The sequence below is a fragment of the Anastrepha obliqua genome, chromosome 3 (genome assembly GCF_027943255.1).
Source record: "Anastrepha obliqua isolate idAnaObli1 chromosome 3, idAnaObli1_1.0, whole genome shotgun sequence".
In the NCBI taxonomy this organism is placed as follows: Eukaryota; Metazoa; Arthropoda; class Insecta; order Diptera; family Tephritidae; genus Anastrepha; species Anastrepha obliqua.
The window spans coordinates 112470839-112498179 of NC_072894.1; the positions used below are offsets into that span (position 1 = coordinate 112470839).

The following is a 27341-nucleotide window of genomic DNA, read 5'->3' on the forward strand; positions in this document are numbered from 1 at the left end:
TTTCATTGACCTGAAGGCTGAAAATTTACAATTTTATAAATTAGAAATACATTTGTAAGGTAAAAGCTAAATTTACTAAATTTACAGTCGATAATTTATTTGAGTGCGTATACATAAAAATTTTGAAAAAAATCTTGTGTTGAAATTTTTTTCTTTTTCATATGAATTTTTTTCTTATCATTTTTAATCCTAACGAATTCGTTTAAACAAATGTCTTGTTTCATGTTTTTGTTTTTGTTTTTGTGTTGGTTTCGTAATAGCATTTGCTATATGTTTTCTTTTACTTACTATGTTTTTTTAAGTGCTAAAAATGTGTAATTTTTTATGGAATTTATTTCTTGTTTTGTTAGTGTTCGTTAAATGAAATCGTACGCGTGTATGTGGTTGTCCTAATTTCTCCTTGTTTGTTGATATATTTATTTTTTCGTGTTTTGTTTTGTTTCTAATACCGTAAACGTGCGGGGCTACGATAACGAATATGCAATACATTTTTTTCTACCAACTTTGCTTTGTGTGCATTTAAAAATTTGTGTAAATGCAGTGAAATTTAGCTGTAGTCTTTTTGATATTTTAAAATATTTTTATGTGGAAAATATTGTTAATCAAATACTTTTTCGGTTAAAAAGAAATAAATATAGAAAGGTTGTATTTTATAATAAAAAGAGAAAACTTTTCACGAACATTGGAAAAGTAATATTTATGTGCGTTTGTTTACTACTAAGCATTTTGTTTGTAGAAAACTGTGAAAAAATTTGCCTCGAAAAGGGAGAAAGAGCGCAATAAGAAATATTTAAATTTAATTTTTTACTATGGCCAATGTTACAATATACACAGTCGGTGTAAAGTTTGAAAACAAAAAAAATTTGAAGAAATGTAAAAGGTTTTTTGTTTTTGAGTAATGCATTAATTTGGGAAATTCGGAATAATTAAAAAAAATTATAAATTCTTTAAACAAATTTTGTGAGTAATGCATTAATTTGGAAAACAACAAATTTAAATAAAACCAGGTAAAAATTTTTGAAAAAAAACATTTAAAAGTTTTGTTTTTAAGTAATGCATTAATTTGCGAAATTTTCAAACATTTAAAAATTAAAAAAAAATAAAAGAAAAAATTTTTGAAAAAATTCCAAAAGTATGTTTTTTTGATGCAATAATTTGCGAAATTGTGAAAATTTTAAAAATTAAAAACAAAAAGAAATCTTTTAAAAAATGAAAAAAGAAATTTGGAAAATTACAAAAAATTAAAAATTAAAAAAAAAAATTGAAAATAAAAATAAAAGAAAGTTAAAAATAAAAGAAAGTTAAAAATTTTTGAAAAAAATGTTAAAAGTTGTTTTGTGAGCAATGCATTAATTTGGGATATTCGGAAGAATTTTAAGAAGTAAAAATATATACATTTTTGAACAAATTTTTAATAGTTTTGTTTTGAAGTAATGCATCAATTTTCAAAAATTTAAAAATTACAAAAAAAAAAATTAAATACAAAATTTTGGAAAAAATGCAAAAAGTATGTTTTTTTGAGGCAATAATTTGGGAAATTGGGAAAATTTTAAAAATTAAAAAAAATATTTTTTTTTGTGTAATGCATTAATTTGGGAAATTTGAAAAATTAAAAAAATTAAAAATTAAAAAATAAAAAAATTATAAATTTATGAACAAATTTTTAACATTTTTTTCGTAATGCGTTAAGTTCGGAAATTTGCAAAAATTTAAACATTAAAAAAAGAAAATTGAAAGAATGCGCAAAGCTTTTTTTGAGTTTGCAATAATTAGGGAAAATTAAAAAAAAATTACAGTAAAGAAATTATAAATTAAAAAAAAAGTTTAAAAGTATTTATTTTGTGTAACGCATTCACTTAGGATAAAAATTAAAATAAAAAAAGGTTTTTGAAAAAATACTAATCTTTGAAATAAATTAAAAAAAAAAGTTTACAAATTTTTATTTGTATATTGCATTGCAAAACGAGTTTTTGAAAAAAATACAAATTAAAAAAAAATTTTAAAAGTTTTTTTTTTGAATAATGCATTAATTTGGAAAATTTGGAAAATTAAAAAAATTAAAAATTAAAAAAAAATTACAAATAACAAAATTATAAATTTATGAACAAATTTTTAGAATTTTTTTCGTAATGCGTTAAGTTGGGAAATGTGCAAAAATTTAAACATTAAAAAAAAATTTAAAAAAATGCAAAAAGTTTTTTTCGAGTTATGCAATAATTTGGGAAAATTAAAAAAAATTTGCAGTAAAATTAAAAAAATTTAAAAGTTTTTATTTTGTGTAATGCATTCATTTAGGAAATTTGGAAAAATTTAAAATAAAAAAAAGTTTTTGAAAGAAATACAAATTAAAAAAAAAATTTAAAGGTTTTTGTTTGAGTAATGCATTAATTTGGGAAATTTGGAAAATTAAACCAAATTAAAAAATAAATAAATTTTAAATAAAATTTTAAAAGCTTATTGTTTGAGTATTGTATTAATTTGGATTAAAAGAAAGTGAAAAGAAAAATTAAATATAAAAAAAATTATAAATTAAAAAAAAAAGTTTAAAAGTTTTTATTTTGTGTAATGCATTCACTTAGGATAAAAATTAAAATAAAAAAAGGTTTTTGAAAAAATACTAATCTTTGAAATAAATTTAAAAAAAAAGTTTACAAATTTTTATTTGTATATTGCATTGCAAAACTATTAAGTTTTTGAAAAAAATACAAATTTAAAAAAAAAATTTAAAAGCGAATTTGCGAAATTGAAGAATTAAAAAAAAGTTATACATTTTTGAAAATTTCCTAAAAGTTTTATTTCAGCACTGTGTTACAATTAGAACTTAGTAAATAACGTTTCAAAAAGTGCCCGAATTCTATAGTGCACAATAATAGCGCATTGCTATATTGCCATATTGCTAAAAAATGTACATTAAAATAGTACGAAAAATTTAGTTAACAAATTTTCAAAGTGTGTACATATTTGCTTTTTTTCGGATAAGGCCCTATGTGAGAGTTCAGGAAAACAGCTTCCTTTCTTCAAATTTAAACACATACATATGCACTCATGTACATACAATTACACTCCTTCTTCAAAAAACAAAAAAAAAAAAAACAAACCATTTCTGGAACATTGTCCTATCACATTTTATATATATAATTTTTAATTGCAAACAAAAGTATTGAATAATTCGTTTGTTCTATTTATGTCAATAAAATAAATCAGAGAAATTGTAATGTCTTCTGAAATGTGTGCCTAAATAAATAATGTAGGCGTTGTGCCAATCCGTGCCACAATAAATGAAATACAAAGAAAATCCAACTAAATAAAATGACAATCAATCAGAAGATGACAACAAAAAAGAACAAAAGAAAAAAAAATGGATTTGTACATATTGATTTTTAATGCGATTTTAATTGCCAATAAAAATGTTATTACACAATTACCAATCAAACAAGAGATGAGAGGAAAAAAAGCAATATCAATGTTTTTATGAGAATTTATATGCTGATGAAAAGTGGCACACGTAAACGCCTACAAAATTTAATATTAAAATTATCATTTATTATTAAAATTATCTCTGCTCATTATTGCAGCAAATATTGATTTGTGCTTTTTATGTGCTTTTTTGAATACATACATACAAATATATATTACACAATTGCATGTAAAATAAGAACATTAAAATAATTTACAATAGAAAAATATTTAATTTAAAAAAAAAATTTTAAATTAATATTTAAAATGAGAATTATAATTTTGTTTACTTTAGTGGTAATCTTTTTTTTTAAGTTTGTGTTAAGTTTAAGTGACATTTTCATAGTTTTTCGGGTAGGCTTTCTGAGAGAAAATACTCGTATAAGCTTGGTGACTGCAAATGATTTTGACCGCAACTCTAGTCGCACTGGTATTGGATTTATAATACGCCTACAGGTTTCAAACTAAGATATGCAATTACAACAGACTTGCCGTTGTACAATACACGCACAGGTTTGGAACCAAGATATACAAGATTTGTGAGCAATGCGATCTCAAGGTTTTACTATCTCTGATATGATGCCTGCGTGTTACCAAAAATATAAATTTATAGTCTTGAAGTACATATAGAAAATTTACAAACACCTTTTCTTATTGCTTAATTTGTTTAATTATTATTTTACTGTCTATTTGAAGTGCCGGAAGAGCGGTTGCTTGGTAAAAAGGCCACTAGAAAGTCCAAAAGGTCCCTGGTAATGCCCAAATAGACGATTGTCTATGTACTTGTTCCCAAACTATCCTGATATTTTGACCAATTCCCGTACTGATTCTACAGACGGCAGGCAAGTCTGAAAAATGACACGTTTGTTAAGGGGCAAGACCCGGTGGTCTAGAAATTTCAAAATTTCGATTTTTTGTTTTTTCGATTTTTCGAAAGTATAGTATCTTAAGAATATACTCTGAAATTTCCATGCGGAAAGAGTGGTGCGTGCGCTCCTGTACTGCAAACTTTAAACTCATTTATCTCGAAACGACTTTTTCGGGCTGGTGTTGTCAAAAAAAAAACTATTCAACCGAGTCGTATGAAATTTTAATATGTTATTCACAACATTAATGGCTATCGCCCGTACTAGAATCATGTTATTATTTCAATTGTTTTGCATTTTTTTGATTAAAAAACTGAAACAAAACTCGATTTTTAAGGGGTCAAATTCTAAACCGCATTTTGTTAAATTTTTTTTATATTCTAGCACGGGACATAGCTACAGTCATACTGATTAATAATGTTTTTGGTTTTTGTATTTCAGATAAATAGAAGAGCCAAAATGAACGACACCGTCCAGGTCCAATTTTTCAGGAGGGTCAACTTCAGCACCATTTTTAAAATTATTAAAATTAATTGAATTTTCTTCATTTTTGTGTGTAAAAGAAGTTAAGTAAAAAGCCTACAAAATTTAAATATCGTTTTTGATTTTTTTATTGTAAACAAAATTCCTAAAAATACCCTACATTTTCAAGCTCTAGACACCGGGACCCCTTAAGTAGCAAAAGCAAGTGCACGCCTATAAATCACTTCGTGTATTTTTCTATTTTAATTCCATTCTGTTAAATAAATATACACCTATATATTTTCTGAATAAATGAGTAAATAGTTTGCGGTTGTACCGATCTTTTTTTGAGGCGCTGCCTGGAATACCAAACCTTCGAAGAAGTTTGAAGCGCTTTTTTCGCATCATTGTACATAGCCAGAAGGGACAGCAGGAACTACACCGCTTCCGCAACTTCATAGCACCTGTAGAAATTATCACAGATGGTTTCAAATTTCGGTCATATGTCCCTTGAACCACTATCCCATTAACATTAGCCATGAGGTGACATTTTTATATGCGTTTCTCTTTTACTTAAAGTTCGGCCTATGACTCGAATAGTTATGATCACTGAGACAGTGACTCGACGTGTGGGCAAGAATGTCGCTAAAAGGGCCTTTTGAGAACTGTGTTAATATTTAAGTTAATCACACGGACTTCACCTTTATTTTCAATTTAAGTCTACGCTGAATATGTCGAAGTGTAAATATTCACTGCAAACACCTGCACGTTAAAGTATGGGTTTTGGTCTATGGTCTAATGCACTATGAAGAGTGTAAATGGTTCGGTGCGCTAGGATGTGAAAAAAACTCCATACTTTATTTAAATAAATTTAAATTTTTAATTTTTTTTGAAATTTTTTCTGCTACTCCTACCGTTAAAAAAAAAAAAAAATTTTAATCCAAAATTTTTACCTAAACTTTTCTTTAGTTTTGCAATTTTTAATTATTTTTTTAAATTTAAAAATCAAACTCTTGTTATAGACTTTCGCTACCCGTAAAATTATGAAAATGTCACTTAGACATAAATTTTAGTTAAACTTGACTAAGTCCTTAACATACATTCTTCAAAAGCCTGTGTCCACTGCTGAGATGAGTTAGCACCACCTCGCACTTAATCTCACAACATTCACTTCGAAATAACAGTGAGCTCATTTTCTCCCTCCATCTATGCCATAGAGGAATGCGACGTAGTCGGACTGTGACTCAAACTGGTCGCCTCTGAGCTGGGTACCGTTCTATAGTGATTTTTTAGTCTAGTGCTGCGTGGAGGCATACAAAATTTCCACACCGCCAATGCGCAGATGGCAAGAAAGGCGAAGAAAACAGTTGCGCCAATGTAGCGAACTTCTGGACGTGTAAAGAATGTGCGTACACTAGGCTGATAGACGGTGGGCTGGGGTACGGGCGGTGAGGGCGCCGACGTAGAGAAAGTATACCAATAAACGGTTGTTGAAGCGACTGGCGGAGCTGAGGTGCTGGAGTAGGGAGAACTGGTGGTGGATGTGAGGGAAGTCAATGGCTTTGCTGTGCTGGAATAGGGCAAACTGGTTGAGGCGGCGTTAGTGTGTGTAGAACTAATATCAACAGCGACAACAGATGCAGGTGAAGCAGCGTTCGAAGACGCAGTTGTCGGGGACGTTGTTGTCGGAGACGCAGTTGTTGGAGACGCTGTTGTCGGAGACGCAGTTGTCGGAGACGCAGTTGTCGGAGACGTAGTTGTGGAACCAGTGATGTAATCCGATTGCGTTGTTGTGACCTCACTTAGCCGGGAGTTTGCTTGAATTGTAGATTCGGTAGTGTTGCTGGTAGCAGTATTTTCCTGTGAAGCTTTCGTGGTAGATACTCTTTCATTAGTTATAATTGCAGCTGATATTGATGTAGTTTCTTCTATTGAAGTACTTAACGTGGTACTGAGGACCTTTGTTGTCTCAGTACTTATCGATAATTCCTTTGTCGAGCTTTCAGTGTATGACATTTGACTGCTTGTGCGCTCGGTAGTTGTTGTTGCTAATGGTTCGGTAATTTCCATTTGACTTGTCATTGTAGACGAAGTTGTGTCTGCCTGCGCAGCAGTTGAGGGCTGTGAAGCACTTTCAGATACTTCGTCTATTTTCTCCTGAGTCGATGCACTGTTGTCTTCTATTGGAGGATAGCTTACCGGGCCAAAGTAGATTTCAGCTGCAATGTCGTCAATTTGTCTGGAAGTAGTTAACATTTCAGTGCTGCTAGCAGACGTTTCGGACGTAATTGTGGATGAATACATGAGCTCCGTAATCGCTTCCGTGCTTGTCGTTTGATTTCGCACACCAATTGGTTCCGTTGAAGATTCAGTGGACGTTTTATCTATGGTCGCATTAGAAGACAACGCAGGCGTAGTAGTCGTTTCCGTTGTCACTCGCTCATCAAATAACGACGATACAGCAATGGTACTTGTTTTCATTTCACTCTGCCGTACCTGCTCAGTCGAACTTGTATCACTAGAGTGTGTTGAGTTCTCACGAGCAATAAGAATATTTTCCTCACTCGTTGGACACTGTGGACAGCATTGTCTCGATACTTTTATCGGATTACTACATGTGACTGGCTTACACAAACTTTCCACACATTCTCGCACACCATTTTCGCAATGGCATTTTGTACAAAAATCATTCTCATACCAGTCACTGCCATGCAACATAGGTTCCTGCAGGTGTGCAGAGAAACAACTGCGCTGTGCTTCTTGCTCCTCCATTTCCGGACATTCATTGTGACAAAGTTCCATACCTTTCGAACCGTAACAGCTGCAACGAGTACACGAATCTCGCCAATAAGCTTGCGCATCGACATCATCACACTTCGGCTTCGGCGCACAAGTATAAGTGGGACAGCAGTCGCCTGGAGTTCCAGCAGCTTCATGTACTTTAATCGCTACTTCATCGTTTGGGCACTGCGGTATCGCACTGCAAGGTTTGCACTCGCAGTCATCTGTTGTACTAGAGCGGCGACGTCTTCGTCGTCGTCGACGATTCTCTTCCGTCATTGTGGCGCAGCACATACGCATCAGCTCTTCGTGCTCGTCAATGCCATCTGTATTTTCATTGTCAAAGCTAAGTTCCCGTTTCATGCGCACAGCTTCTAAGTCTTTTTCTGCATCTGAAACTTTAGCAGCTTGACTGTTAGGTAGCTCACTTGGCGTGGTATTTGTCGGCGATGTTGAGGCTGTCCGTGAACTGGTATTGCTTGGTATCGTAACTGCGCTCTCATGTAACGGCAATTCATCGTAATGCTGGTCGATTAGAGCAGTTGAATCTTCAGCATCATCATAGAACTCATGTGGTGGCATGAATTCATCGGGACCGTAGAGCATTTCGATGACGGGGGGTGGTTGAAGCTCCACGCTATCTGGCGGGCAGGTACTAGTTTCTGGAGGGCATTGCACCTGGCTGCAGTCGTCATCGAAAGAAACTGAAAGAGGGAAGGAAGAGAGTTGGATTAGCAATTAGGTTAAAATATATTTGAATAATCTATGCAGTAAATTTTTAAGTGATACCAATAAAGGTCTTATAACTATGCGACTTCTGTTATAGAATACATACTCCAGCTGTGATGTGATTTGTTGAAATATGTGTCAGATGAAAAGAAAAAAATTAAAAGAAAAACTTAGGTGTACATGTCACTGGGATTTTCACTAACCACAAAGAGGCTTATAGACACACTAACATAGCCAGCCATTCTTAAGGGGTTACAGTTAGAATTAAAAAAAAAACGACTTTTTTTATTATTTGTTCTTAATGTACATATATTTGAGAAAACACACAGAAAACTTAATAACGTTCCGGTGAATATTTTCGAAGTTACAGGTAAATTTGAAAGGGCGTTTCAGAGTGCTTAAAAGTCCAAGGCCGGAGCGGCAGCACGTCTTTCTCAAAATGGTGTTTTCAAAGTCGGTGACTAACATTACTAAAAAACGATTAGCTTCAAACTTTAACACGAACTTCTTAAATATATTTTTTAGTAATTAATCGATCACTTTTTCTCACCGATAAATATTGTTTTTTTATAATTATAAACAAGTCAAGGTCGAAATTTTGGTCAAAAATCTATTTTTTTTGCTGAGAAACCGCCATTTTGCTTATTCCTCCGATTAATTACTAGATTTAACATTATTTAAACGAAATCTGTTTGGTTTTTTAGTTTCATACGACCCAGCTCAGAGATAGGTATAGTGGCCACCGCAAAACGTCTTTTTTGAAAGGAGCTCCCGGAGATCAGCTGTAGCTCCTTTCCAAATAAATATTTTTACTAATACTAAGTGCTAAAATACAGTTAAAAGATAACATAAAAATATGTGTATAAATTTTTTGATCAATAAATTTAAAAGCTTTCTCAGAAAAAATTCTGAAAAATTTTTTTCGACCTTCTAACTGTATATAACCCCTTAATTTGCCTTTGAATTCCATCTGCAGAAGCTGTCAGAAGGTCTTTTCCACTATTAATGTGAAGGTCCAGGCCTAGTTAGAGCAAGAGTTCACTCTTTCGGTAAGCCTGTTTTACAGCAAATTCGTTAATTATCAGATATAGAGATAAAAAGTTTGCTGTTATACTTGAGAACAGTGGCAGCAAAACGACGCTAGTCGCTAATTAGGATTATTTCAATAGAAATACTCAACCTCTTCAACAACAGCAACAACCAAATTCCAATTCAAAATATTTATTTAGAATGAATTCAAACAATTTAAAACAGAAATTCGAACTTGAAACATCCTTTGCGTTATGCAAAAAGTATTGAGTACCTACTACTCTCAGCCCAGCCCTTCCCAAACTGTAATTTCTTTACTTGTTTACTTTACATTTTTGCTAAACCGCTCAATACCTTACCCGCACATCCACATCTACATATGCATACACACCAGTTCTGTGTAGTAAAACAACTGTCATTGCATTTTGTCAATAGGTATGTACAAGTATGGGGCATGTAGCATGCGGCATGCGGCATATGACATTTGTTTGCAATTCTCCTAGTCGGCCAACCAGTCGTATAAGTAATCTTCTGTTCTATGTTTGCTGTTGCTTTGGACCAACATTCTTTGCAGCACTGCTATCGTTTTAAGCTTTCCTTTATTTGCTCATGTACGCCGTATGTGAGTGGTATGTGTATTGTTGTCTCGTTGACAACAAATTGACATTTCAGCTTTGTTGCATGCTGCGGTTGCAAGCGAAAATGTAAACAAGCTGATACCTGTATTTGCGTAAATCTTTGATACTCGCATTTATTTAGCTACATACGGATACAGTATGAATGTGTGTATGTTTTTATGTATGTATGTATGTATGTATATGTATGTGCATATGTATGTATATGTATAAGCAAATGCATGCATATGTATGCACATAAATATCCGGTTTGAGTGCATGGCATTCCCAGCAAACATATGCGGAGCTCTTACAATTTATAAGTCTGAAATTTATGAGTGTGAAATGCCAACGCAAGTGTGATTCATATATTTGAGTCATAAATGACTCAAATGTGATGCAAATTATGAGCTGTTCAACAAGATCGCATACTTTAAATCGCCATTAATAACAACAAAATACAACTGTGGAATTGATTTGAAATATTTTTTTGTTTTCGTTTGTTTTTTTTATCTTAGAAGATGACATTGGTAATATCATGAAGTTGAAGTATCATGATATCGTACACAATTTTGAACCGGTTTTAACAATTTTATAAAAAAGCGGCTTCACACTGCTCGGTACCACGTAAATTATAAGAATTTCCTATCTTGTTTGCTGGGGTCTTTTATGCAGAGTTGACTTTGATTGTGCTAATTTCAAATGCCTCTCATTGCATTGATTAAAGCACAAAATGGTTTCAAGTACGTTTTGTGGTAAATAAATTGCAAAAGAAAATCACAGTTAAAATACAACAGCAATACATTGAATCGAATGCATCCGCTCTCTTACTTACCCTTCTTCTACAATTTCTACTTTTGCAGGCATTTATTCAACTTTGGCTGACTTAAGCGTTTCGCTTTCAATTGCAACTACAAACATAGATGCATATAAGGGTGTGCCCTTTCTTAACCTTTTGTTTTAAGCTAGTAAAGGTTGCCTATTGGAATACTTTGCTTACTTTATTTTCTCCCCACTGTAAGCTTGCATTAACCGTACAAAGTGTGTTAGTGCGAGTGCCTGCTATTTGTTTTTGCTCTCAATCCAAACGTTAATTTTTCATTCATGGACTGTATTTGCTCTCTTCACTTATACTCCTGCAGATATTGTTGAGCCTATCGTTTGTTGTTTGCTCACCTCAGGTACGACCACTATTGTCATCATCATTTCAAATCTAACTACAAATGCAAGGCTTTTTCTTGACGCCTGTGTAGAAAATTGTGTAAATTTGAATTTGACAAGACGCTTTGATTAATTAAATGCTGATTGCCTTTGTGCAAGTAGTTCGGCTTGTTTTATTTATTCTTATGAAGGTTAAGTTACGTAAATGTGTATAGAGAATAAAAAGTAATTTAATATTATATAAAAATAAAAGTCACCTTATACAATACGTAGAAAATTAGGGCTGTGTAAAGTAGTTAAAATGTTTTAAAAATAAAAAAAAATCTGTTTGTGCTTTGTTAGACTTCCTATGCAGCTGAATATGGGGCGCCACTCCATCATTTTATCATCATCATTGTGAGCATTAGATTCCTCCACAGTTCTTTTCCATGCACCTCGGTCCAGAGCTAGTCGATGATAGTTGGTCACTACTACGCTTCTTAGATCGTCCTCAACGTCTTCTAACCATCGCTTCCGTGACCGTCGTCTTCACTTTTTATCAAACATGCGCGCATTTAGAACTTTGCGCGGTATTCTTTCATTTAGAATTCCACAAACGTCAAGTGGTCAGCGGATGCGCTGCGATTTGGCAAACTCCACAACGTTTTCCCTCTTGTAGGAATTTCTCTATATTGCTATTATTATCTGATGCGAAGGATCCCATGTTCTTCTCGTACTGGATCCGGCATTCTCCTCAGCATTCTTCTTTCCAATATGCTTGATTGTTTAATTGGGCCTGCTTTCAGTGTCCATTTTACGCATTCATACGTTCCCACTGGTCGAATCAGTGCTTTATACATTTTGATTTTCGTTTTCCAACTCAAGAGTTTGGTTTTTAACATTTTAACGTGGGCGAAATATATTACATAGCAATCGTTGTATCATCTGTTCGACTGAGAAGCTGTTCGATATATTTAATTTCATTCCTGCTTTCAAATTCATGAGCGCCAATTCAAAAATTTGGCGCTTTTGGAACAAGGAGAAGTCCCGCATTGTAATAAGTTAAATTTAACTCTTCACTGATCTCACGTAGGCTAGCACGACGGTCAATGTTCAAAAATTCACGAGCCCGGTTCACATCTTCGCCTGTTTGCGTCATTGAAGGCCTTCCAGATCGCTGTTCGTCTTCGACGTCCTCCCGGCCTTCCTTGAACGACTTGTGCCACCGTTTTACTCGGGCACTGTACAGAGATTGGTCTCCGTAAGCCTCCTTGAGTAACCCAATGGTTTCGGTACTCGTTTTGTTTAGCTTTACGCAAAATTTGATCGACTAACGTTGCTCCAACGATCGCTGCATTTTCGCCACTGCAAAATCCTAACACACTTTTAAAACATCTCTCACGCGCGGAGCGATGTTGACTGCACCGCTGCTGCCAGCGAACTGGGACCGATTTCTAGTGGGAAGGTCCAACGATTATTTTCCCCCACTAGCCGATTCGGTTGATCGCTTGGCAGACATCCGCACGGGAAGGCTCATTACTTTTCAATCAAACCCTGTAGTCTCTAATAGATCAACCTTTTTAACTTTACACACTATTATCATTTACTGTCGATAAAATTTGAGAAAATTTTTAGCCAAGGTGAACTTTGATTTATTAAATATCAGAATTTAGATATTAATGAGAATAAAAAAGTCTCCTCAATTTTAAATTAAAGATTCATTACAGAACGCTAGAGCACTTAAAGCTATGAAGAAAGTACTATCCGGGCGGGTTCAACTATCGAAAGCTTGCCAGAAAGAGAAAATTTCCAGCTGAAATGCATTTCTACTATGCCTGAATGTCAAAAAAAGTTTCCATTACATGAGGTTTTTTAGTATCACATAGGGGATTACTGAATGACTGATCCTGCATTATTTACTTTTTGTAAATACTGAATAAAAAACTTAAAAATCTTTGCTATCTATAAAGTGTTAGAAATTCTAGAGCTTAAATTTGCCTTTAAATACCGCCTGTCTGCCCATTATCCAGCTTTATTATCTCAACAAAGCCATTATCCCATAGTGCACGTCCATTTCGCGTAGTTATCAAGCCAACCAGTGACAACTGCAGACAACTGAAATAAAAGCCGTCGTGCTGACAGTGACGTTGGACAATGGAATAGGAAAGCTTTTGGACACATTTATAAGTACATATGCGCGCGTAGTCGTATATGGTGTGCATGTGTAGGTAATATGCATGTATTAATGTCTATGCCACTGCTAAGATGTGTTTGGCGCACAAAAAGCCGTAGACAGGTCACACTGAGTGATGTGATACTACACAAATTGAGGTCAACCGGCTGAATTATGATGATGTCACATTGAAACAAGCTGGGTCACATACACACCTAGTACAGGGTAAAGAGTAGTAGGGAAAGGCGATGAGTACCTTAGAAGGATGCGTAAAAAGGACTGCGACGTAAGAACGTACAAAAGTCATTGTGAGGAGTGTAGAAAGGCAAGACTGGGGATTTGAATATACGTGGGTCGATGGATGCAGTAATGGAGAGCAAGACAAAAGAGCACACATATATACTCTCACGTATTTATGATTGAGGCAGTGTGCTCACACATACTTATGAAGGTTTATGTGTACTCCACACATGTTGTGGTAGGCCTGTGAAATGGAAGCACAATCTAGCAAAAACACAAAAAAAAAAAACAACAGTACGATTATGAAATCAGGTACATATATTGAGAATTTACTTTGTATTTGTAGCACAATTTTGTAATATATTTCCAACAATACACCGTAACACTTAAAAATAGTTCTTTCTACCCATTTCATGACTGCTTTCAAATTGGTCCAAAATGGATAAAAAATTGAGATCAATTTAATATTAATTGAAATCAATTTTATGCAAAATGAAAATAATAGTACACGAATATATTTTTGAATTATGAAAAAAAAAATGAAAAAAAAAAATTACGCTTTGGTGATTGATTTTAAAACCTGAGATGCTTTCCACTAAATTATATTGAAAAAAAATTTTTAAAAAGGTTTTTTATAAAAACTTAAAATTTATTAAATTTCAATATTTTTCAAATTTTATAAAGTTTTTAATATTTTGCCCAGCATAACTATTTCATAAAAAAAAATTTTTTTCGAAAAAATGTTCTAATTGGTGGTGGTTATTTATAAACATTTTCTGATTTTTGGCAGAATTATGTTTTGAAAAAGAAACGAAAATCAAAATTTTTTTTAAATTCAACAGTGTAATTTTTTAAATATCATCAGAATTGAAATTTTTTTTAATTTTCTTTTCAGCGATTTGCTTGGTTAATTTATTTTTGAAAAAAAAAAATATTTTTTTAAACAAATTTTCTCAGATGCCTTCCCTTAGTGTTTTAATAGCATGCCAGTAAGTATTTGTTTTTTTTTAATAATATTAAATATTGGTTAATTATATTTTTGAAAATAAAAAAATTGTTTTTGAAAAAATTGTCTCATTGGTAGTTATTTATAAAACTTGTCTCATTACCATCCCTTAATCTTTTAATATAGGGTTTTCCAATAAGAGGTATTATTGGAGGTCTTTTCCCGTAAAATATCAATGGTTTCGTTGCTTCCCGAATAGCCCGGTTGAATTGAAATGGAAAGCATCAGTTTGATAAATTAAATTTAAAAAAAAAAAAAAAAAAAAAAAATTGGAAAAAATTTTCTTATAAAACAATTTAGTATTTCAAATTTCAATATTTTTCAGGTTTAATAAATTTCTTAAACCTTTGGGGACGAGTGGGGGCATATATCCGCCCAAGCCGCTTTACCGTTTCGGAGGCGTGTCGGCATATAGCCGCCGAAATTAGTTCGTAGCTGCAAGGCTCGCGACGTCTGTCATTCAGTAAGATAAGAATAGGATTAGTAAAAGAGTTACGTTTTCATTCAAAGACATTAGGGGCCATTAGCGATGAAGTCTTATCTTTCTTATATATTAATATACATAATTTCAGTTCTTCGATTCAGCCTCTCAGTGCCACTGCCAGAGGAACCAGCAGGCTTTTTATATATTTTATATTTTACTCTACGCACGATGGCTAAGCGATCTAGAGATGATACGTTAAATAATGACAGTTCTGATGAATATTACTTTGAATCTGATAAATCGGAAGCTGACGGCATTACTTCGTCAATTGGAAGTGAAATCCGTGTAATAAGGAATGCCCTCATGCATTTCAACATTAGCAGTGATAGCAGTTTGTTTATAATTATTTTATTTAAATTTTATAAAAAATGTTTCTGGTGTTAAATAAAACCTTAGTTTTTATAACGATTAACGTATTTATTTTCTTTACTGCGCACTCCAATACCGCTCGTCCTCAGCGACGCCCGCCCGTCGAACAGCTTCGTCCCCAAAGGGTTAATAGTGTGCGCTGTGATTTTTTGCTAAATTATATTTAAAAATAAGATAATTAAAAATGTGTTTCATGAAAAATTTAATTTTTCTGAATTTCAATATTTGTTTAATTTCATAATTTTTTTAATAATATGTGGTTAATATATGGTTAAATATATTTTTGAAATTTTTGTGAGAAAGTTTTTGTCCTTTTGATGGATTATATTTTCAAACAAATTAACAACATTTTTTTACAAAAAATCTTAATTTTTCAAATTTCAATGTTTTTGAGATTTCATATATTCAGCGATTTGCTGGGTTTATTATATATTAAAAAAAAAGTTTTCCTCTTTCATCTTCTTAGTGTTGTTCAAGTTTTTTTGTTTTGAATTTGATACTTTAAACTTTTAGTGAAAATCAGCTAAAATTAGTATCCACCACTACTATGAAATACTCTACAAATCATAAACAAACTACCGTAGTTCAGGTTCTTGTCGGGTAAATACATTTGCGTTCAGTGCAACTCTAAGCTTAAAGTTTCCATTCCTCTGCCTAGCAGTCGCACTATTTTACGCTAACGACCCATAAAATTTAGCAGGTGATGGAACGCTAAGTTCTTTTGTCCATGTGCGCTTAACTACTAACGCATGCAATGTCCTTAGAGCGTGCGTGTTATTTGTGACACTCTTCTGTACATTTTACGTGCGCTGCGGCCAAGCACATTCACTTACACTACTATGTCTAACTACAATATAAACACGTGTATGTGTATGGAGCATAAGCACATAGACCAGAGTAAATGTATGCACGAGTATAGGGTATGCACTAGAGTGTATATATGTTTATCTAAATCTACTTCAATCCATGGTATGCGACTGTTTTAATATCACCTCGTATGCGCCTTTTATTTTATGTCCACCGAACTTTATGCGTTCTCGTCTGTTCGTTAAAGGCTTGGCCGAACTTTTGTGGCATTTTGTTGTTTTTGCCATACCATAAACATTGGAAATTTTTTCTTAAAATTATTACGCGCTTTTGTGGTTCATGTCACCAAGCGTGTCGAAACGTGCTGATAGATACCAAATTCCCACAAAAAGTGTAGTAATCGGAATGCATTTTTAGTGGTAAAGGCCGATTAATCTATTACTATCAAACTCTCAGGTGTAGTTGGTCAAACTTGGGCCAAAGGCTTCTGTAAGACTTACATAAGGAAGATAAAAAGCACACATACACAGATGACCACATCACCATCCAGCGCACAATTTATTATACTTAACAAGCGCAGAAATCTGCATGAAATGTGAGCTTAGCTTACTCACACATGGAATTTAACTTTATGATATCACTTCGTTCGTAATCAAAATTGCATTCTAAGGCATATAAACAAACTTGTGAAATTATCGTTTCAAAGGGCCATCTCTCATGAGCAGGCTTCTGCACGAAGGTACTTGCAGATTGTTCGCAAAACGATGTACACCAGACAGTCGAAAATAAAAAAAAAATATCAGCCACCATCAATCACCTGAGATCTTTGGAAAGAATTGCAACGGTGGGACATGAAAGTTTTGATTTCTCGAAATTTTTGTTTCTAAATTTTATTCTAATTTGTGTTGTTAAGAAGTCTTTAGTCTAAAGCATTGCTAATGACATCTTTAATGAGTCTGGGTAATGCTGTTTGAAAAAAGCTTTATAAATGAAAAATATTTTACTATAAAGCAGTTCTGCTGTGCCAAAAAAGACTCTGATCTTATTATACTAATATTTTTGTAATATAATATATGAAATCTCCCTCAAAGCAGTGGGGTATAAAGAGCTCTTTCGTAAATTTGAAACATCTTGGGAACATTCAATTTGTTAGTAAAAAGTCGAAAACCGTTTTTGAAAAACAATCGCACAGCTTCCGCTACTTCCTGGGATGCGCTCAAGCCTATTAATGTAGTACCCATCAGCATTTGGTGTCACCCTTCAGAAAATGCTCCTTCATTTGGACTACCTTTAGACAGCGTTGCCGACATCGATTGATGATTGACTGTTTTCAGCAGGGGCTTACTAGTTGTTACAAAAAAAAACAAAAAAAAAAAAAAACACCACAAACAAATAAACTATAATTGATGTTTAACATTGCTTTTAAAAAGATAACAAAGCTGCAGAAGGTATCTAGATGAGGAAGAGACGATCTCGCACCTCCTGTGCCATTGTCCTACTCTATCCAGTTGTAAATTTACTATTTTAGGCAGACAATTTCTTAATGAATTGAATTATCTCAGTATTGCGAAAATCAGGGATCTTCTAAAATTTTTGAAGAGTACATATTGGTTTTAGGAGAGATAAGAAGAAATACACAAGTGCCCACGCGACATCACAATGGGCTATGATTCGGAATCTATCCCAAAGTGGACAAACGCTTTAACCTCACCTAACCTAAGCTCACGAAATTCCACACAGAAGGATCGTGGAATAAATCTGATTACTCTGTTTACCGACTAAGCTTATTTTTTAAATTTTCTTTCTATCATTTGGTGTTTCACGCACTCTCGAATTGCAGGCACGTATGAACCCAAACAAATTATGATTGATCTAACGTGTCTTTTAGGTTTTTTTCTTTTTCACCATGATCTGCAAACGCGTCCCTAGAATTTTGAAACCACTGCTTAAAAAATACTCTCCAATATTTAATGGCTTGGCCGACGTTGCACACCTCTTACATTCATTGAAAAACATCAATCTTGAATAAAATTTTCCCATCAAAGCGACAAAGTCCAGGTCTCGCACCGCTTATAGACTTTTTCTTAAAATTTAGTGGCCCCTTAGCAACCACGAGTAATGCTGTGTACGCCGCTATTTAACGGACTTAAGCCTAATTTATATTACTTACTGTCTTTTTGAATGGATTTTATTACATAAATATATACACAATTTTTCAGTATCCAAGCAAACCTATAATTTGTATTTTTGACAATCATAATAATCAGCCCATAATCCACGGCTGGGTGTTAAATTTCTTGATTAATTTCATACGAAACTATCGAAAAAGCTTTACTAGAAACAAGGGCGCAATAAAGCTATGGTTGTGAACTATTGACAAAGGCTTTGCAAGGGGTGCAACTGGCACTTCGTACAAGTCCACCTGCTGCTTGATGGAAGAAAAATAAAGGCACTTTCCTCTCAATTAGTGCATTTCCCTGCATGGGAACTCAAATAGTGCCACAAATGCACTTTTTTTACATATTTCTATTGTTCGTTTTGACGACTTCCCACAGTTCAGATAAATGCACTTGCAAGACAAAGCAGAAATAGAAGTAATGCAAGACCGAAATAGCACAAAAGCAAAACAATTTTTCCAAGTAATAAATACACCTGCCAGTTGACAGGTATGCCAAGCAGTTGATTCTAACCGACTGTGGTTGCAAAAACATCAAGAGCGAAGTTGGGACGAAGTGCACCAGTACATATGTAAGAATATACAATCATATGTATATAAGCTTAGATATAAAGCCATGTTTACCTCTTCTCTGAATAATGGTGAAAGTGTCAAAAGCTGTGGAAGCCTAGCAAGGAAGGTGACAGTGGCAAAGGAAGTCTTATCGGATATCGCAGCGGAAACGGATGTATTTTGATGAATGTATGGTTGCCAACCGCTTTTGAATTGCTAAAGAACATGAGTTTTGCGGAAGCAAATGATGTTTAAAGTGCGCATAAATGGTGGTTGGAATAGAAGGAGCAAGTAAACTAAGGCATATAAAAGTGCATATAAAATCAATATATATAAAAGAGGTATGAAGTAGTTGAAGTAAAAGGGATAGACTATTTCAGAAAAAGTAGAAAAGCCGATGACTTTTAGTTATATTAAATTTGAAAAAAAACACTAAATGGCCACCATATGAGAGTCAACAACAACTAAGTTACCCATAACCACGCTTATCTGAAGAGAGAATTTAATGTGACTGCGCTGCGATAGCCAGTTTGCATTGTGGAAGATTTAAGGAGGGTTCTCGAAACTACTGCGATATCATTTTAAACTACTTACAAATTCTACTGCAGATCTTTCCAACAGAAGCTTTGGTTCAGAAAATTTACACGCGGGCCTTATCGATCTGCGGCTGTAGAGTGCGATATTGAAGGCACAACTAGGGTTAATTTGTTCGAAATTTTCTTAAGTAGATGAGATAGGCTTTAACCTCTTAATTTAGCATACCAAAAAACGCATACCAAATATCAAAGAAATCATAAATACTACAATCAAATCGGAATATTATCAGCATGTATGGGAAAAAATCGAATGAATAAATGGTGCAAAAATATATCTCCGAAAGAAGATTTTTGGTGTTTTGACTTTCTTTTTTTCTTTATATTTTCCAAAACAATCTGTCAGAATGAGTATTTTATTTTTTTAAGAAAAGCCAAGGCCTCCATTGGCTCAACCGTTCATCAAAATCACAAGAAGTTTGACATTCTTGTTGAGCTAACCTCTGGGTTATTATGCTGGTTGGTTGGCTTGAGTGGTGATTCTTCCAGAATCTAACTATCGCTTCCGCACCGTTTTGTTGCCACATCCTCGTTACCAACTTGTCTACTAGTTATTTACGGCATGACTATATCCAGTCTGTGTGGTTTAAGAACCTTGGGTTATTATGCTACTTATTTTCAGTTTTGACAGACGCTTCAAGACTGAACTGGGTAATAAAAAGTGTTGATAAGAAGTGTTTTAAACTTAAAAGATAAACCAGAATATGATTACAAGGTATAGGGGTCGATCCCTCACAGAGCAAGGTGCAGCAGCAGGTATCTGTCTATCTCCAGAAAAGGGATACTCAGAATCCCTAAGCAAGAATACAAGTATATTTCAAGAAGTCATCGCAATAGAAAGATATGCTTTAACCTTGAAAGCAGCTACAACCAGAGAAGTATAACTGACCCTACAGATAGTCAGGGAGCGATCAAGGCTCTCAACTCTTTTCAGGTTACATCCAAACTGGTGATGGAATGTTTTGATAAGCTGAATATCTTGGACCAGAACAGCCAGGTATGTATCCTGTGGGTTGTGGAGCACATAAGAATTACTGGGAAAGAAATGGCAGATAAATAAGCCAGGGAATAGGCGGCCTCCCCAGAGCCATATTGCGGCTAACTTCTCACCTGTTATTTAGGAAGTGGAAGAAACACAAAGAACATCGTATTGGGACTATCTTCTGAGTTTATCGCAAATAAACCGACTTAAAGACTGTATGGAATTCAATAACAATAATTTTAGAATCATCACAAGAGACCAAATAGGACTTTTTATTTTATTTTAGGCCATTGTATATTGAATCATCATCTTACTGACCTGGGAATATGGAAATATACTCCAATGGAACTTGGGAGGAAGATGAAATAGCCAAGCATGTGCTGGTATTGTGGCAGGCATTGACGTATAAGCGAGGAAAACACCTATTTTCAGGAGGATGTAATAAAACTCAATAAAATAAAATAAAAGCACTAAAATTCATTGATGAAGCTGGGTTCAGAGAAATACTGTGGCTCCATGAGAAGCCAAAATAGACCATTCAGGTTGGATTGCTAAGTCCGCTCGTTATAATAATAATCGTAAGTCGAGTACTTTAAAGATCTGTTGAATGCTGGTGACAGGCAAACAACAACGCAGCTCTAGACCATCCTGACGTGCAAGCGCTCACAATACAAGAAATACTAAATGCAATCAACTATATGAAATACTTCAAATCGCCTTGGCAAAAGAATATAACAGCTGAGCTCGTCAAAAACGCAAGTACCGAGTTCATTGAAACGATGGAACAACAAAACATTGCCAGGCGATTGGAACACAGCAATAATGCTCCTCATTCAAAAGAAAGGCGAATGCTAGAATTCAGAGTGCTCAACACTAGAGCAAGAGGGCGACCGGGAACAAGATGAGCCGACGAACGAGAGGAGGATATCAATAAACGTGGGTATGGAGATACCACGTGCAGCAGGTCAAAGCTCACAGAGGGTTGTAGCCAAAAGATGATGATAAATAATCATAATAAAACCGCTTTCAACAAGTCTCTTTTGCTTCATTTTTCGTTGCAATTAAACTACTTAGGTAGGATTTCGGTTAAAACAAATTGTTCAAAATAAACAATTAAAGATTTTTGCGACATTTTTTTTTTAATTATTGTGTAATTTAAACCTAACATAATATATTTTCTAAAAGTGAACCCAAACGGGCTTTAAGTGCAGATTTTGCAATTATTTCGATTCCAGCGCCACCTAGCGGGCAATTTTTTGGGAAAATATTTAATTTCATGCTTATATTTTTCATATATCAAACAAATCGGATCGTAAGTGCCCTTTTTCTAAATATTTAGACCACCGCGCCACCTAGCGGAATCCCTTACTGCGAAAATATGAATTTTTTCCACATAGTAATAGTTACATAAATATAATAGAATTGTTACATAGAAACCAAAGCGAGCCCAAAACAAGATTGAGTAAACAGTTTCCTCTTCAGCGCCACCTAGCGGATTCAAACAAACTCACGAAGCCGTCCGAGGATGCACACAACTACTCAACAAAATTTCCACAAACCCAATCGGATGTATGCCAAAGGAATATTAAACAATGCATCTGTACTCATATAATATATTTATGTATTGCATGTACCTATGTATGTGCAGTTAGCTCGAGAAAGAAATGACCGCCGGGCTATGTTAAACTCGGCCAATTTCGCTTAAGCGGCTATCGCGCCAATCAAGAAGAAGAATATGTATGCGAGTACATGGCGCATACAGTGTGGTGATTAAGTATAGCACAGGGACTTTTTGAGAAATTTTCACAATTTGTTTTGCTGATGATGTTGGGAGTTTTCTTTCATTTAATAAAATATGGCGAACATTCGTTAGATTAGAGAAAAAATAGCTGAAGATTGCTGTCAAAAATCATAGCGATTTTTGAGCCACTTTAAACTTACACTTTATTAGACTAAAATTTAATTAACTATAAAACTGCATACCCAAAATTTTGCTGAAAATTTTTATAAAAAAATTGGAAGTTTTAATGAACATTTTTGGAATTTTTTTTTAATTTGCATAAGGTTTAAAATTTGAATTCAAGTAACATTTGTAAGAGAATAAATTATATTTTCATAAATATATTAGAATAAAATGACCACAAGTCTCTGTGCTATAGCTATTAAACGCACTGTATATTTGCCATTGCGTTTACATTTGCAATATTTATGTGTATGTATGTGTATAAAGTAATTTATACGCGATAAGCATGAACTTGCACAGCTTTTGTTGGGTGGCTGACCAATGCGAGCAATTAAAATCGCATGAAGTGGCATGGAAAAGAGCAATTGTGTATATTTTCATCTAAAAAAAGGAAACAATATTTATTATAGTTCCTTTCAGCTCACACTTGAGTGAGAAAAATGCTCAAATTATGAAAAGAAGAGCACTGAATAAATTCCAAAAGAAAGAGTTAAAATGATATATCCATGCACGTTGCGCGTAAATGCGCTGAAACACATTTTAATTGCTGATAGCGGTTGTATGGAAACCATAAAAAGAAAATGAAAAAAAATTAAAGGACCGGGAAGAAAAAGTAATATTTATAAAGGGTCTCCTACATATATAAAAACGAGTAATATTTGAAAGGGTTTAACATCAACAGTGCATCAGTTCAATGCTGGTGTTGTTTTTGCAATTTTCGGAAGGGTGAACATACATGCATGTACGCATATGCACACATCCAAATATTTAACTATTATTTTATCCAGAATTTATATTTAAAAATATTGTATATAATGTAAACAAATATGGCTTCCGCTACATAAAATTTTATTGCATTCATTTACGAAATATGCAAATTTAACAGTGGCAAAATGAGAAATAAAAAGTGAGCAATGCTGATGGTTTATTTCTGATTCTGTTTGACTGATTTTATGCAGGACGTGTTTACATAACTCTGGCGCAATAACTGCTATTATTATTATTAATTTTCCTCTTGACTGACCAGTGGCCAGATTATTCAATTTTGCAGTTAAATGCAAGCTTCTAACATTGCCTTACAACATCTGATCCTAAAAGGTTAGCTCGAATACTAAGACATGAAACTTAAGTGATTTTCATAACTAAAACTGGGAGTTTGTTCCAAGAAACTTGCCCACAAAGGTTATCATAATATGAGAGCGATACACACCTAGAATCTAAAGAGGTGTATTTTTTATTTGTTTTTTTGGGACAGCATACACCTCCGCTTGAAACACAGATGTGCCGTTTGTCCCGCTGAATTCTACGTCGACCCCAGAGCCGGAGCCATGCTCCTTGAAAACAGTGTTTGCCGGGCTCATTTTCTGAGTTTGACCACAACTGAGCCTCTGGCAGCATCACACTGTATCTCTTTTCAAGTACGACTCTTGATGGCATGGAGTCAAGGGGCATGGAGAGAATCGTTGGATCGATGTCCATGCCTTCTCTGTTGTCCAATGCCGAACCAATTCCCATTGTATTTCAGCCTGCAGATGACCTTCAAGGCCTCTCCTTGCATGAACACATCTAGTGGTGAAGTAGTCGGAAGAGCTCCGGTGCAACAGATGGCCAAAGTGCGTTGTAGTCTCGATAAGGTCCTCGTGACTTCCACATAAGTGATAATAGGTCTTATCATAGCCGTGAAGATCCATAGGACCTTGCTAGAAGAAAGACCCCATGTTTTTCCGAAAACACTCTTGCACTGCCAGAAGGCTGGCAATGCTTTGGATGTCTTTGTTTCAACGTGTGATTTCCAGAGAAGTTTAATATCGAGGATTACTCGAAGATATTTAATTTTTTTGGATTGCTGGATTGTCACTCCTTTTAGCTTAGGCAGAACGAGTCCATCAAGCTTCCTTCTTCTGGTGAAGAGGACAATGCCAGTCTCGGAGGGATTTGCCGATAGCACATTCTGTGTCAATCAATCTGGTTACCAAATATTTTATGATTTTTTATCCACAAACGAGAGCACCCCCTTCCTATGCAGATTTGGTTGCTGGGTCCGAAAATCTCGAGTTCTTTTATATTGTAATTTTTGAGATATCATCAAATCACGGTATTCGATTAAAGGAAAAAGGTTAACCATACAAAATCATAAACGAAATCTGGAGAATTTTTCGGCAATAACTACAAAAAAGGACAAGAAAACCAATTTTTTCGAAAATCTCGAGACGCTTTTGAAAAATTAAAGAAAGAAACTCAGCGAGCAATCTAAAAAACACTTCGTGCTCACGAAGCTTAAGAAGAAGCAATTTATTTTTGGTAGAATTATTCTTCTTCTTGATTGGTGTGATAATCTTTTACGCGATTTTGGCCGAGTTTAACAAACCCTGCCTGCCGGTCTTTCTCGTGCTAACCAACGCCAGTTGGGCAAGCCAATATCAAGTCAAATCTTTCATCTCCTTGTGTTTGTAACTTAATGTTTATATTATTAAATAAAACCATTTTTTTGAATTCACATTTTATTCAAATTTTTTGTTCAGCATTTACATTTTTTCTGATTTTTTCCAAATGTATGTCTAAGTCGCCGTAAAGCTCATACAGATCATTCCGTCGCCTGTGATATTCGCCATTGCCAACGTGCAAAGGTCCAAAAATAATCTGAAGGTCTTTCTCTCAAATACGCGAAGCGACGCCTCATTGGATATTGTCAGCGTTCAAGCTTCTCCGCTTGATTAGAGGCTTGCAAATTGTTAGTTTTGTTCGTCGAAAGAGGTATTTGCTACTCAGTTGCCACTTAGTCCCATGCAAACGAATCGACCTCGCAATAGCAAACCGCCATGAACAACATTTACGACTGGACCAAGAAATGGCATATTCAACTTAATGAAAGAAAGGCATACAAAAAAATACAATACCTTCCTATATACATAAATGGCACACAAATTCCATACTCAGATGCAGCAAAGCACTAAGGCATGACATTGGATGCTAAGGTCGATGGAGCGAACACGTAAAGAACAAAGAGAAGTTTAAATTAAAATATAGAAATATATGTTGGATTATGCGTAAGTAAACATCACTATTTACCTGAAACAAGGTAATTTCGTACAAAAAATACAAAAACCTGTGTGAATTTACGACGCTCAGATATCTGGTTGTTCCAGCCAAAGTAACATTCAACTAATTCAAACGGTTTCAGAATAAAGTGCTAAAATGTGCCGATGGTGCCCCTTTGCATATCCGTAGTGCTCATCTTGAACGCGATGCCGCACCTGATTCAGTTCCAGACACAATAAAGAAGGTAGTCAATTCTCATAAAGAGAGACTGCCTCCATCCTTGCTCACATAAATAAATAGAGAAGAATGCCTAAGCGCAAAAAGCCACAAGACTAGGTCCATAATATTTAAGTAGAGTATCTCAATACTAATTTGTTTTACACAAACTCACTACAAATTGCTCGTTTATTTTAAATATTTTCTATCTAGTCGCAATGAAAACTTAATATTTCTGTTAAGAAAATTCTAAAACTGTATACATTCCTTTGATGTTACAACCTAATACAAAAGGCTGAGCTCCCAAATTTATGATGAAAGACAAAACGAATAAAACGTACCATGAATTGAACCAGATCTCTACAAACATCGTATCATTTGCATTCGTGGATACTGTTTATTGTCCGTTGGAACACAGGAAATGTGTATTTGGTGTGATTATCTGACCCATAAAATGGGTGTGATGTTTACAAATTAAGTAGGCCATTTTATTGCTGGGAGCCATCCGTAAAATATGCACATACGCTGAGCTAAACTATCAAAAACCAAATCAGTTTAACCCGAATGCAGTATACCTAATGGCGATTTATCCTTCTCCATGAAATAAGGCATGAAAGTTAAAACAAATTGAGAGCTAAATTGATTTGCCACTAATTTTTTCTTGACAACTAAATTTCACATAAATTGAGAAAATAAAGCAAAGCAGGTGGTCTAGTGCTGATGTTGCTAATTTTAGCAAATATATGCAAAAGCTCATCCTAGTATCAAAAAACAGTACCTACAGGTACGCTCAGTATCAGGAGTAACATTTTAGTGTCTGATATTTGCTAATCGTAGAGTACATAAAGGGGGATCAGAGTGGAGTGGCTTTATCAAATATGTTTTTTTTTGACAGACCACGCGTCAGTACTGTTAAACTAAATACACAATTTTTTTCAATATTCATTGGCATTTCATCATGGAAAGACTTACGCCTTAACAACGTTTACAAATCGTACAATTGCATTACGAAAATCGACGCTTTGTGAAAAGTGTTCATCGCACCTGTCATGTCAACTTATGTGTTTCCCGATGAGGCTCATTTTTGGCTTAATGGCTACGTCAATAAGCAAAATTGTCATATTGGGGCTAAAGAGCAACCCGTGGCCATTCAAGAACAGCCGTTACATTCATTCAAAACAACCGATTGGTGCGACCTATAGGCTGAAGTTATCATCGGCCCATATTTCTTCAAAGACGAGGCTGGAGTCAATGCAACAGTGAATGACAATGCTATCGCGCCATGATAAACAACTTTTTAGTGCTGAAAATTGCAGTCCGTGATCTCCAAAACATTTGGTTCCAACAAGACGGGAACAATGAATTTACTGCGTCATCGTTTCGGTGATCGGTTTATCTCTTATCTCGGACCAGTGGATTGACCACCAAGATTGCCTCATATCATATCTTTGGACTCTTATTTGTGGGGGTATGTATAGTCGAAATGCTTTGTGGATACACTCGGTTCGATTGAGACATTGGAAGCTAATATTGCTAAATAATAAATTTGCCTAATCAACTTGAATTTTCATTATTTAATTTCAATTTAAAATCCGATACCTCTAAATTGATCACCCTTTACATCTCAATATCACCATTCATCCAAGATTGGCGCTCTAGGGTGC

The 27341-nt window shown here is 34.4% G+C and overlaps 1 protein-coding gene across 1 annotated transcript in view; it reads right to left on the reverse strand.

Annotated features, from left to right (window-relative positions):
- Window positions 1-5990: 5990 nt before the first annotated feature.
- The window catches only part of LOC129242157 (mucin-2-like), a 28458-nt gene continuing 7107 nt past the window's right edge, over window positions 5991-27341 (reverse strand). The window contains exon 2 of the mRNA XM_054878721.1: window positions 5991-8269. Within this exon, the coding sequence (XP_054734696.1) occupies window positions 5991-8269 (2279 nt within the window). The remainder of the gene's footprint in view (window positions 8270-27341) is intronic.